We start from the raw sequence: 14,263 nt of genomic DNA on the forward strand, positions 1-14,263 counted from the left end.
TTTTTTTCTTAAGAAATAAATTTAATTCAAGGTGGTTAGTGAAGGTAAGGCATGTAGCGCCTCTATGAACGTTAAAAGAATCCAGTTACAAAAGCACTGTGTTTGTACAGTCTCAAATAGCTGAAGGTACAATGGGCTCCATATTTTACAAAGTACAAAAAATTATTTCATATACAAAGAAAATACAAATAATGTGCAAAAACCATTTTCACAGGTGGCAATTTATAAATGAAAATGATAGAAAAGTCCTTCATTCTTGTTATCTCCCAATTTCTTATATATTAACACAGTTCTATTTCCTAGTGTGCAGATAATTTTAAATTTAAAAATCTGATTTATTTTTAATCTAAAAAGACAAAGTGGTTTTTTATCTTTAAAAAAGGGAATAGTTTCACTACTAAAGTCTTACGAATCAGCTTAGTTAATTTTATATTAAATTATAAGCAGACTGTCTGAAAAACAAGAATATAGAAATCATATATACACATTTTTGAAATATTAGTTTGATATTTAACATATTAACATTTCAAAACAAATGCAATGATCTAGCTACTATGACTCCAGTTGGCGCCAGTGGCTACAGCAGAGGTGCTGTTTCTGTTCACTGTGAGCAAACAGTATTCATCAGATCCTAAGCTGAACAAACACAAGGTTATCAAACGTAAAGAAAATCTAAAAGTTCTTACTTTTCTTGTACAGCAGTGGTGTCTGGGTGTCCAGTCCCACCACGGTCTGACCAGTCTACACACCTGTCGCAGGTGTTGTGTAGTCATAAATGGCTGGCCTCTGTCTTTCCAACGTCTTCCCTTCATTAGGAGTTCAGTGCAAGTGTTTGTTTTGTGGGTTAGTGCATTCAGCTTTTTGCATGTTATTTTGTGTAGGAAGCTGACAGGGAGCAGAAGAAAACACTGGAGCACAAGGCCCTAAATCCTCAGAGCACCTCTGGTCTAGAGAATGTAGTGTTCTAGAGGCAGTATTTTCCTGCACTGGCCTGGTCATTGATTGCAGCATCACTCCCTGGACCATCTTTTTCCATCAGGATAGTCCTGTGCTCTCCCTCTGCCTGCCACTGAGCACCGAGGCCTCTTGCTGTGAACCCCAAGGGCACAGCAGGGATTATGGAAGCAATTTTTGGCAGCACCAGAGAACTGAGCATCTCTAAGGTCAGGCAGTAAGAGTAGGGCCTCTGATGGGAAACCCATTCTATGTAGCATGTAGGGTGATCTTGGAGGGGTTCTTGTTTGCCAAAAAGCTCTCCAAGGAAATCATGATCTTGAGAAGAAGGACCCAAGTCGGTGGTAGCCATTTTGCCTAGAAGATGGATGACAAGTGGCTCAGGAGGCATTCTTCTGATCCCTAATCACTAAGACCCTGTTAGAACAATTTAGTGCAAGATACAGGGAGTTCCTGGGGCGCGTGACCAGACCTGTGTGACACACCCATGCAGGTTAAGTAGACACAGCTACAGCTGAAAGGGGAACTGGGTAAGACCGGGCAGGAGAGCCTCAGGCCCTGGGATGATTCATCAGAACCGAAAGGAAGCTGTCAGCTCCATGCTCTTCTTTTCTATCTGGCAGCATGAGTCCATCTCTCTCTTCTGCTCGGACTGACCACGGGCATCAGGCATCAGAGATACAGCTCTGGATCCTGTCCATCCATTGCTGGGCACTTTGTCCATCCTGGGCACAGAAGTTATACACACGTTTGCTAGTCTTGAGCTACAAAACGAAATGACAGAGATACCATAGATGAAGGGCAGGGCTGTTTTATGGCTTTGGACAAGTATGCAAATCAATCCATTCCTATACTGCCCTGGAATCTGTCTTCCCTCTCTCCTCCACTGCCATACTGTTACTGCCTTCACAGTCACTTTACTTTTCTAGCCCCAAAGTCACAGGGAATGTTAATAGAAGGGTTCTGGCCTAGAAAGAAGACACACTAGGAGAGCCTTATTTTGCATCTTCTGGGGCTTTCCTTGACTAAGGAGGAAGGGAGAGTCAGGAATGGCCATAACTAAAGCCTCTGTCCACTCCCACACTCCACACCAAAGCAAAGCAGGGGTCACGGCAGCTCCCTGTGCTCCAAGGAGAAGCCTGAGATTCAACCATGCTGTGATGAAAGTGGCCTTTGTGTCCCCTTTCTATCCCCTTCTCTAGTCTTCAGTTGGGACCACACTGAAAGCCCAGAGTCAGGGAAATGGATTCATGGCCTGAGCAGAGCCCTGGATGACCTCTGCCTCTCATGAAGCCCTGCTTCCTCTATGGTTCTCCAGAGCACTGCTCGGCTCCAGGGACTAGATAGGTCTTCCTCTATTGTGTAGCCCATAAAATCCCCCAGGGCCCAACTAAAGGCTGCTGAAGATGTTAAGGCAGACAGCTGGCACGTGTGACCATCTTCTTTTTGCTGATGGCTGAGCAAGAAGACCACTGGATACAGAGGGAGGTAGCATCTGTTCTTGAAAGTAGGTGGTGACCGAAATAACTAACATTAACAAGGATTTCATCTGCTTTCACATATGGTTGGACTCCTTTTGAAGGAATCCTTTGTGCAAAGCACTGTGCAGCCTGTCTGAGACATCTGGAGAGCTAGGAGAGAGGTCAGGCTTGTGGATCAAGAGTGCCGAGCTCAAGTTCTGTAGCAATTCCTATCACCAGAGGGTCTGTGACCTATGTGCAGTCACCACCAATTGCTCTGAGGTCCCCAGAATTCTTGGAGGTGGATGGATTGTAAGGAATCAAGTGTAGGCAGAGCCAGGGTAGGAGAAGTAAGATGCACTTACATCAAAGAAAGCCTTGTCACTTGTGTGCTTTGGGGCTCCCATGCTGGGGCCAGCAGGGATGACCATTTCCACTTCAGCCAGATCAATGTGGCCTTTACAGTTTGTGTCCTCGCCCGAGTCATAGTAACGCAGCTGGAACCGAAAGGATACAGATGGGATATGAGACACAGAAAGAGAAAACAGCATGGCTTTTCAAACTGTATTTGAATACTTTCCTCTGTATCTACACAAGTCTGTAACTGTATATATGTGTGTGTATGCAGGGGGGTTATGCCAGGTTACAGTTGGGAGAGCACTGTACCTGAGTCAAGCTGAATAGTTTTCAAGCTTGAAAGTGCTGAATAGTTTTCAAGTTTGAAAATACTAGCAACATTGTTGTTGTTGGGTATGTCGAGTCAATTCCGACTCATAATGACCCCATGTGACAGAGGAGAACTGTCCCATAGGGTTTTCTTGGCTATAAGCTTTAAGGAAGCAGATCGTCAGGTCTTTCTCCCGTAGAGCAGCTGAGCAGGTTCAAACTGCCAGCCTTTTGGTTAGCAGCCGACTGCTTAACTGCTGCGCCAGCAGGGTTCCTTGGGAGAGCACTGGACTGACAGGATTGCACTCTGTCTCTGAGCTCCCACTGTCTAACTTTATACCAGATGGGGAGCTCTCGAGGGCACACTGTATCTCATTCATCTCTCTAGTCCCAAAACTGAACACAAGAGTAGACAATAAATGTTGTGAATGAATTCACTCTGAATGATCCCGGGCAAGTTCCTTCCTCTCTGTCCCTTCCTCTCTCTGGGCCTTATCTGTAAAGAAAGGGAAGGATCTAGGTCGGGGAGAGCCTTTCAGGCCCTGTCAGTCTGTGAGTCTGACCGTCTCTATCTAGAAGGCCGAGGTCAGAGCCACAACCTGTCAGTTAGAAGACAGCAACACTGCTAGCAGTTTTCACAAAACAATTTGCGTTTGAGTCTGTGAGAATCGATCTTTAATCTGAGCTAGAAGAGGAGCGGCATTGATGGTGGTGAGGGGGAGGGAGAAGAAGAGGTAGGAAAGAGAATCATGGTTTGAGCCTAAGCTAGGACATGTATTCTTTTTGACGATTCAGACCATGCCCACCAACTGGAAAGATGGTGGTGACTTATGTCTAGGTTTTATCTAATATCTCTTTTGTTAGACATAAAAGCTACCAGCCCAGAGTAGGAAGGAAGTTCAAGTTCAGGAAATTAGGCAAGTTATTCAAAGTGCTGCTTAGCAGAGGCAGAAGATAAACCAGCAGCATCCACACTCAAAATGCATGACATCAGATCAGTCAGATGCCTTAAATACAGAGCTGGTTAAATAAGAATAAAATTGAGCTTTCCCACAAGCCAGGCAGAGAGGTTTGCTAAGGGACCGGCAGAGAAAAGTCTGAATATAGGTTATCATTAGATACATTTCTGAAAGAAATCAGAGACTTTTTTTGGAGAGAGTTACAGAATGTTAACTGGTTCCATTTCTAGTGATTTGTAGCCTAGACAATCTGATAATTCTCCTGCTAGAAGTGCTGGATAAAATACATAAAACAGATTTTTAATCACATACCTCAGGGGATGGGCTGCTGGTCAATTGCCTGTTTTTATAAAGTTTATTGGTTTAACAGCCATGCCCATTTGTTTACATATTATCTACAATGGCAGAGCTGAGTAGCTGTGACAGTGACCCTATGGCCCACAAGCCTAAAATATTTACTCCTTGGCTCTTTAAGAGAAAAGTCTGCCAACTTCTGACATAGCTACATCCCCAAGAAAGTAGGAGAAATCATAAAGGGCCCCAAAATAGCAAGTATGAACTAGCAAGCTCTTTATGTTCTGATATAAATGACTTCCAGAATATAGTTTTGAATCAAATAAATAAACAAGAACAACAAACGAGATGCAGAATACTGCATAGCATGCTGCCATTTGTATAAAGGTAGGGGAACAAATATTTATATACATTTGCCTGGTGGTGCAGTGGTTAACAGTTTGGCTGCTAACCAAAAGGTCAGCAGTTAGAATCCACGAGCTGCTCCTTGGAAACCCTATGGGACAGTCCTACTCTGTCCTATGGGATCACTATGAGTCAGAATTGACTCGACGGCAACAGGTATCATATATGCTACACTATGTCTGGAATAATACACAGGAAATCGATAACCTTTAGGGAGAAGTGGGTGACTGGGAAAAACGGGTGGAAAAAAAAAACTTACGTACTTTTTTGAAATTTAAACAAATACCTGTTACCTATTAAAAATAAATAAAATGAAATAAGTTAACTCACAACTGTAAAAAATATGTAACATATATAAAAAGGGAGTTAATATTTGAGAAGGAGTCCTGGGTGGTGCAAATGGTTAAGCACTGGGCTACTAACTGAAAGGTTGGTGGTTTGAATCCACACAGAGCACCTCAGAAGAAAGGCCTGGTGATCTGCTTCTGAAAGGTCACAGCTATAAAAACCCCATGAAGTAGATTTCTACTCTGCACATATGGAGTCACCAATGAGTTGGAATCGACCAAAGACAACTTTTTTTTTTTAATGTTTGGAATATATAGTTCCTAGAAACTGATAAAAAAGAACAACAATCTAGTAGAAAAACAGTCAAAGGATTTCCACAGGCAAGTCATAGAAGAAATACAAATGACCTACTAATATTTGAAAAGATGATCAAGCCTCACCGATCAAAGAAAAGTAAATGAAATCAAATGAGATTTCGCTTCTCATCAATCAGACTGACAAATATTAAAAATGGCTGATAATATCCAGGTTGATGAGAGTGTTAAGACATTAGATACTCTCAAATATTGTTAATGGGAATATAATTTGTTAGAACCTCTTTGGAGAACAATTTGGCAATATCAAATAAAATTTAAAATGTTTATGCCTACTGAACATCTTTCCCAATTCTAGAAATTTATCCTACAGAAACACTCCCACAAGCATGCAAAGATACACGTGTAAAGATGTTTCCTTCAGCACTGTTTTTATCAGCTAAAAATGGGAAAAGACGTACCATTCTTTCAATGGGGCATTAGTTAATTAAATGACACCACACCAATACAATGGAATACTATATGGCTTTTTAAAAAGCATGTGGAACATCTATACGAACTGAGAGGAAAAAAAATGTTCAAGATAAGTTACGTAAAAAAATCAAGTTGCTAAATACCATGTAGGTATAATGTGATTTTTGAAAAACATAAGAAATAGCTTAACATTTGATTGAATGGTTACTATGTGCCAGTACTGTTCTAATTGCTTTATGTGTATAACTAATTTAATCCTCAGTGCAATAAACACACACACACACACACACACACACACACACACACACACACACACACACACACACACACGCTCTCAAATTATTTAGAGCAATCTGTACCAAACTGTTAATAGTGGTTATCTCTGGGAACTGGGAGTACAGGAGACTTTTACATTTTTATGAAATGTTTGAATTTGTTATAATAAACATGCATTACTTTTGGAACAAGAAAAATTAGAAAAATGTTGTTTAAAATTAAAGAGATTGCTTCTGAAAAAGCCTAACTGGTCCATAATCTGTGGATTTTCCTTTCTAATGTACATGGCAGGAACATGCCTGGTGCCTCTGTCATTGTGGTTCTGGCCTCAGACTTTTCTGTCTCTCCTTTCAGGCATAGTATAAACAGAGTTAAATAGAAAAACTGAATACCTTTTGTGTTAAAGAAATCCAAAAGATCAGCAAGAATGCAAGTATAATTTGATGTAATTGTAAATTACAGAAAAACTATGACATTCTCCTATGTTATATTTAGTGGTTTAATGGAACTTTTCTACACAGTGTAGGCTCTATGATTTTAGAGACATTATCATTCTAAAGTACAACCCCCTAAAAAGGGCTTCTATTTGTATATTTGAAAATAATTTCTCTATATTCTCCCACAAAGACTCGTGTCTTCTAGATGCAGGTTCCACCAGAGCATTGTATAGGGCTAAGAGTTCATGTCTTTCTCAACTGGCTCCTTTTATAGATGAATATAATGAGAATCAACATGTGCAATCCTCTGCCTCAAGGCCGACTGGGCAGTTACAAGGTGGGGCGAAGCCTGCAGTCAGAACATGGGCCACACAACTCTCACTAGTGAAAGGTGCAGAGGGGCTGGAGGTCTGAGTAGAGATCATGCTCCCCTGAGATCACTGGAACAAAAATGATGACACTAAGGGATTGTGGGTGCTGCTACAGCAATAGTTAAGAATGTGACAATGGGTAAAAGATTTCCTGACATGGTCAGCAAGGTCCAGTCTAATATCTGCCCACTGGTGAATCCCAAGTTTGGACAAGCATATCGCAGTCTGCATGTTTCGGGACCCACTTCCCTGTTGATGCCATCTTTGAGGGATAACGATGCCTTGTTCAGTAACCAATACAGTCATGGGCATAGAGGAGGTATTCAATAAAGTTTGTTAATAAACTAATGTCCTTAGTTTTGACTGGATCCTTTATGCTGAAAGGACAAAGGTAACCTGTTTTCTGGAGAGGACTCACAGGCATAGGCTCTATATATGCATGTGGTATTGCAGTGGGCTGAAAACCTCAGGTCTTCTCTGACTTGGGCTGTAAGAGCAGGCAGCAGGAGGTATCCAGGCATTAAGAAGAAGGGTTCTGTGGCTCTTAAAGCTCTGGGCTCAACTGTCATTGTCTACAGTATTCCAGGCAGAGCTACTTTGGAACTTCCCTCAGAAGGCTACTGCTCCAGCTCAGGAACATTCTGGGGCCCTGATGCAGCCCCACAAGGTGCATGTGAGAGGCTCTAGGAAAGTAGTCTGTGTATGAGGAAGCTGTCTGCTGAGGGTCACAAAGCTGGGGGCTGATATCAGCCTAGAGAAAAATAATTTCTTTTGGTTTTGACAGTATTACCTGATGTTTTGTTACGTCCAAAACAAACCAACGGGGCTTCCAACCTTTCAGCAAAGCCCCTCTTTTGTAAAGAGTTCCCTCAAAGGACCTAGAATAAATGAAATGATGAGAGGACAATTAATTTTGATTTTTCATTTTAAAAGTGCTATAAAGGGGACATCTGCTGTTTTTGTTTGTCAAGTCCCTATTTCTTCTAGGTGATACAAGAAGAACAAATAAGAGGTCTCTCTGGGATTTTTCTCCTGGACTTTTGGGAAAAGACTACCTCTTTCTGCTGAGATGACTAAGTTTGTGAGATTTGGAACTATCAATAGCCATCTTTTGTGCCAAACTGGGATTTAAGCAACACACAGGGGAAAGCAGAGCTAGGAAAAAGACAGAAGCCTCAAGAGACTCTGTGAGTCCCCAGATCCAGAAGTGTCTGAAACAGCGTGCTGTTGGCTTTCCTAGTTTATGTCAGTAAATTTCTTTTTGCTTCAGTTAGCATGCGCTGGATTTCTGATGTTTGCAACTGAAAAAGTGCTAACACACATTTCCTCAAAACATCTGGCATACATGAGATAATGACAATGAGGACTGTTACACACAACTACAACCTCTTGGCATTATTTTTAACTGTAATTTTGATTTTTTTCTCTTCAAAGAACCATCTAAAGCATAAAAACTAAAAAGAAATAAACACCACCCCCCAAAATAAAAACCAAAAAGGAACTGAAAGTAAATCCATTTCAAGTTTTCAAAAGGCTGAATTGCACAGGCCCAGCTTATTGAAGGGCCTGTGGCTTAGCCTTAGGCAGGGTGGGAGGGCCTTTTCAGCACACCCAGCAGGGCTCAGCTGTTACCTGTTTTCATCATTCTTGGACGTGTACTGGCTGTACAGCGTGGCGGCTCTCCGGTCCACTCCATTGGATGGAGGGATGCTGGCGTTCTGCTCCTCCCCTATGCTGTTGTCTGGGAGGTGCAGCAGGGACCTCTTCTGATAGGAAGGTAGGTTGGTAGACACAATTCCTGGGGAGCCCGAAGTGTGTCTTTGGGGCTAGCAAAGAGAACAGGAGTTAGGAAAGCTTTACAAAGACTTTAAGAAACTGATCCAATAGTTTCATTTCTAGAAACTTAAGGGAAAAACTGGACCAATAAGCAAAGATGTACATACAAAGATGCTTATCCTGGAGCTGTTTATTATAAAAAAAACTGGAAACCTAAATGTCTGTCATTAGAGGACTGGCAAAAAGGATTATGGTATTCTATACAATGGAATTCTAGATAGCCATTAAAAACGATGCTGATTTATACACAGTGACAAGAGAAAGAACATGTATGCCACATGTTAAGTAAAAAAGAAAGATTTAAAAATAGTATGTATAGTGAATCCCTTTTATGTAAAATTATGTATGTGTATAGAATGATAAAACAAGTTTGACAGCATAGGTTATACATTGTGAATGTCATCTTCTATTTTATAACTTTCTGTGTATTGTCTTATTTAAACAAATTAAGTATATGTCATTTTTATGATCAGAAAAAAAATCAATAAATGATTTTATTTTTCTAAGAAAAAAACTACTGAGGCATCATCTACCTATGGCCTGTCTGATAACAGCTCCTGAATTGCCATTTGAAAGAAAGAGGCACAGTCCCTGAGGCTCCCTTCTTACCAAGTCAAAGGTTTTCTTCTCTACCCCATTCTCCTTGACCTCCCTGTGACATCTGACACTGCCGACACCTCTCCTTCTTCCTAAAAAGCTCTTCAGAATGCTCATCCATCCTAATTTCCCTTTTGTTTCCTTTAGAGTCTGACGTGGATTTGCAGGAGCGCTCTACCAGTTACTAGCTGTGTGATCTCTCTGTACCCGTTATGTCACATATAAGATAGGAAACCACCCCCCACGGTAGATTAAATAGGATGCTAATGTGTGCATGTATTAAGCATAGTCTCTTGCACATATTATGTGCTTGATAAATGTTTCTTAAATCAGAAACAGAAAGGAGGTGTGAACAACAGAAAGCTCCTTTGTCCTTGTAAAATATTTTTATCACTTTGCTTATTTTTCTAAAGCAAACATGGTTTTGTATTCCCCTCCTCCCTTGTATGGTAGAGAACCAGCTGAAACCACAGAGGGCACTGAGATAGAAAAGAACCCAGTAATTTCCCTGGGTACAGGACCCTGAAACATTAGTACTATGTCACTGTGGTAGTGAGTCACTTGGGAAATATTCAGTCATTTGGGACTTTCTGCTCTCACCCCCCAGGGCTTGACCTCTCCCCTTCCACCCTGCCCTTTGGGCGTAAGTCCCCCTGGGTCCTGTCATCCGTGGCAGTGGGCCCCACCTGACCTATTACCCTCAAAAAGCTCAGAAGTAGCTCTTCAACGGGCTTTGCCAACTCACATGGTCTGCTCTTGGCTCTTCTTTAAGGTCCACTTTTACCCTTTCCCACAGCTGCTGCCACTTCTCGGGGGTTTGGTTCAATTTATGTTCCAATCTTTCAATTTCCTGCAAAGTAAAGGAAAGGAGTTTTCTGACAGATTGGTATTTCAGAGAAATCAGGATGTGCCCCATAGCCACAGCTCCTCCGTACTAGGCCCAGATGAACAGCATGGCCAGACAGCAGCTAAAGAAATGTGAAAAATGGCTCCTCAGAGGTTCCTCAAGCCACGACAGTGTGGGAGCTCTAGCAGGTGTGACGCGCTGTGGCAACGGTGATTTACTAGGACCTGTAACCAGGCCTTTTCTCATAGAATGACTTAAATAGTAAGAGATGAAATATGTATCCCAAACATGCTCACCCTCGCGCAGCCCCTGGGAAAAGATGGCCACTGGAGAAAGCACTGGGGCCCATGTCCAACCCCTAACAACTGAGGTAGATGAGAAGTCTGTCCCTGACAGAGGAACCCTTCAACTCTGGGGACTCAAAGCAGATGTGGAAAGAATGTACCAAGAAATGCCCAAGGAAATGGATTTTCCTTCTGACAGGAAAGCTGGCAATCTGAGCGGCTGCCTCTGTAAGAGTGAACACTGATACTCCTGTTCAGAAAACCAGAGGGAGAAGACTCTTCAGGAACTGTCTGGCCATACTGGGGCTTAAACTCTTTCCTCAGGGCTGCTGCTTTCATCAAGGTGGCTACTGCCAGGAATAGTTTCACTTCAAAATATTCCTTGCAGAAGGGTTGGCAGAGTTCCCATCAGCTACCTCTACTTCTGACCAGAGGAAGTAAAGCACCCACAAAAGCCATAGCCCAGGCCTGACTCAGGCTGCTTGGGCAGCTATACAGCTTGGAAGTTGCCTGAGGGTGTAAATTATTCTAGTTGCTTGATTGCTCCCTTATTATGATGGAAATGTACTTCTATTGAGCCTCTTTTCCAGTAGCTGAGCCCTGCCCCTCATTGACACCAGGGAGCAAAGCTGGTTTCCTCATACTCTAGGAGTGTACCTATAATGCTAGCCCAGAGTAAGGAGATCCATGTTCAGAAGTCTGTGAACCAGTCTTAGCTTAGTCTGGTTCCTGAGGTCTCATGTGCCCCCAGAGCCCATGCTGCCCCTAGGTATGCATCTACACACTGCTGATTTACACTGAGAAGGCTGGTGAGAGCATCCGGCTGAGTACAGCTGACATCATCATAGCATGGCCACACTGTTCTCCTCTGGCTCTGGGGCCTAGCTCCTCTGGCAGGTTCAGAGTCCTCAGAGGGTAAGTGCTTAGGGGTCAGCATCATCCAGTCATATGAAGGTCCTGTGGACAGGGTCTCCTCTATGTAGTAATCCCACTTCTTGAGGCTGGAGACATTTACATTGGGCTTCAGGGCCTGTAAAAGAAAATTCTGAAATATAGTTTCATCTATATGACTAAGCAAAGTACCCTAAGCTTACTGGCAGGCCAGCCCCTAACACTTGCAGGGTCCAGGGCAAGAGTATAAATGGAGGTTCAAATACCGTATGTCAAAATATTTAAATGTTATGCACCAAGATAAACTACATAGAATATGTTTTTCCTATCTTGACAAATATAACTTCCTAATGACCTGGAAAGCCAGATTCAAATAAAATTCGTGGACTCCTCAGAGTTTCACACCAGAAAGTGTTGGCACTGGGAGAACTGATCCTAGCTCCCAGTCCTTGGCCTGCCCTCCTTTTCTCCCTACCCTGCTCTGTCTTGTGCTGTGAGCCCATGGAGCCAAACACTGTCCACTCCTCCACAATCAGTTACTTCTTGGCCACCCTTTGGCCCTAGGGTATACCCACTGGCTTGGGAGCAGGGCTTTGAATGGGTTCATTCCGGTTTGACCACCTGCTGAGAATTTACATTTCCATCCCAGATACACTGAATCAGAGTCTACAGTTTAACAAGATCCCCAGGTGATCCTTATTCTCCATTTTGTGGTATAATGTAATCACTTCCATGATGTGATCTGATATGATCAGCCAATCAGTGGTAAGAGGAGTTTTCTCGGGGGTGTGGCCTGCATCTAATATATATGGACATTCTGGGAAAGCTCGCTGGCTTTTGCTTACTCTGGATCCTGCAACTGGTTCATTGTCATCTGACCTCTTGTTCCTGGGACCTGAGCCACTGGCCTGCTGTACTGTCTGCCAATCTTGGGATCTGTCAGCCTCCACAGCCTGTGAGCCAGCAGCCTGCTGTCTTATCTGCCAGTCTAGGGTTTGTCAGCCCCTTGAGCTATGTGAGTCATGGACTTGGTACCTGCCAGCCTCTACAGCCATGTGAGCCATTTCCTTGACATAAATCTCTCTCTTTCTCTCTCTATACTTCACTGGTTTTGCTTCTCTGGAGAACCCAGCCCAAGACATGTATATACAAGAATTACCTGGGGATCTTATTAAAATGTAGATTTTGATTCAGTACACTGGGGTGGAAAGGCAAATTCTCAGCAGGGGGTCAAACTGGAATGAACCAGTTCGAAGCCCTGCTTGGGAGACAGACTTGGAGAAGCAGACTGGTACCCACTGCCGTTGAGTCGATTCCGACTCATAGCAACCCTTAATTTGAGCCTGGTAAGTGGGCTCAAATTTAGGCAAGGAATTTCAAGGTACCCGAAGCATGATTTAGATGCAGTAACATGGGTTCTGGGTAAGCACAATACCTTGGCTTCCCAGACTTCCGGCCTCACGAGCAGGAGTGTGGCGAGAGGAGGCCCAGGGCAGGGGCCCCTCTGCCCCTGACTAAGGGTGGTACTGCTTATCAGAACCAGTCTGTTCCATCTGAAAGCCTATTTCAGATGCAGGCTCATGGTACAGCATAGTTGCTTCTGAGATGTCATCCTTTTTTGGCCTGGGCTCCAAACATCCCTGCTTCTCCTAGGGGTCCTTCCACGGCTGTGGTCCAAATGGGCTTGAGGAAATCTTTTCTAAAGTACTTTAGATTTTTCAGATTATACCAACTATTGAGGTTTCAAGTTCTCTTAGTTCTTTTTCCTGGGGAAAGTTACCTTGCTTTGATTTTCTTAATCTCCATTCCATCACAACCCAAACCCAGTGTCTCAAACTTTTAAATAGCCTGTGGTATGGAACCTAGTCAAACGTTTAGAAAAAGTTTAAACAGCTTATATACACTAAAACAAAGGAAAACTTTAACAGAAAATATTCAGAAAATAAAACATAAATGATTTCTTACTGTACCTCTATTTCCATTGGTGAATATAAATAATTAAAGAAAACAGGACTCCTTTTATGTATCCTATCAATACACTCCCAAATACAAATTCCTTTTTTGGCATGCTTGTCTCCTTTATCGTCAAATAAAGTTCCTGTAAAAAAAAAAAAATCCAAAAAATTCAACAAAATAAAGGCAAATAGATCAAAATTTTGCCTGATAATATGATATACATATTAGATGAAAAAGTGGAACGTCCCTTATGGCTCTAGAAACGGTAACACACGTGCAGAAACCTTAGAAGACAACTGCAAAGCTAACAATAGGAACAAGCTTCACAGCTATATGAAAACAAATCCAAATGGAAGGAGACATCTGATAAGGTTTTTGTAAGCTTTTAGCAGTATATCATAACTCTCTTCTAGTCCCTGTCCTCCATGTATCTATGTCTACATTCACAGAGGACTCTGCCAGGAGATATTCTGCACATTTTAAAAGAGAAAATGGAGGGGCTTAAGAGTTGATTTGATGAAACAGTAAAAACATAACTTTGTTTCTTTTTTTAAGTGGCTGGTTATGTGTTATATAGCCATTTAAAGTGTTTTCTTGTTTAGTAGTTTATATATACCACAAATCATTGGCACAAAGACTTTGGATGACAGAAGGGTGTGGTCTATATCCTTAGGTGACTTAATAACACAAGTATTTAGGGAGGCACTTCAGGGGTTTTCTGATGCTCCGTTTGTAGCCTTCAAACAATCTAATCGTGGTACTCACATGAGCCCACTTTATTTTTAATAGGAAGATGTGTCAGGGTAAGGCAGGAGGCATTTCTCCAAAAAGCTAGGTACGGTACCTCTCCTGGCAGTGCTGGCTTGCTTTGAATGAAATGGCTCAGTCAAAAGTCAACAACGATTTTTCCAGTTTGTCAGAAAGGCATGTTTTAAGCCCAAGGTTGCATAAAAT

The 14,263-nt window shown here is 42.4% G+C and overlaps 1 protein-coding gene across 1 annotated transcript in view; it reads right to left on the reverse strand.

The window, feature by feature from the left end:
* Positions 1-14,263, reverse strand: part of SBF2 (SET binding factor 2) — a gene marked incomplete at its 5' end in the record, with an annotated part of 451,091 nt that continues 436,828 nt past the window's right edge. The window contains 7 exons of the mRNA XM_023736921.1: positions 1-1,718; positions 2,780-2,911; positions 7,689-7,776; positions 8,531-8,724; positions 10,077-10,181; positions 11,259-11,492; positions 13,324-13,451. Coding sequence (XP_023592689.1) covers positions 1,620-1,718; positions 2,780-2,911; positions 7,689-7,776; positions 8,531-8,724; positions 10,077-10,181; positions 11,259-11,492; positions 13,324-13,451 — 980 coding nt within the window. The remainder of the gene's footprint in view (positions 1,719-2,779; positions 2,912-7,688; positions 7,777-8,530; positions 8,725-10,076; positions 10,182-11,258; positions 11,493-13,323; positions 13,452-14,263) is intronic.

The sequence above is a fragment of the Trichechus manatus genome, unplaced genomic scaffold, assembly GCF_000243295.1.
Source record: "Trichechus manatus latirostris isolate Lorelei unplaced genomic scaffold, TriManLat1.0 scaffold00006, whole genome shotgun sequence".
NCBI classification, from domain to species: domain Eukaryota; kingdom Metazoa; phylum Chordata; class Mammalia; order Sirenia; family Trichechidae; genus Trichechus; species Trichechus manatus.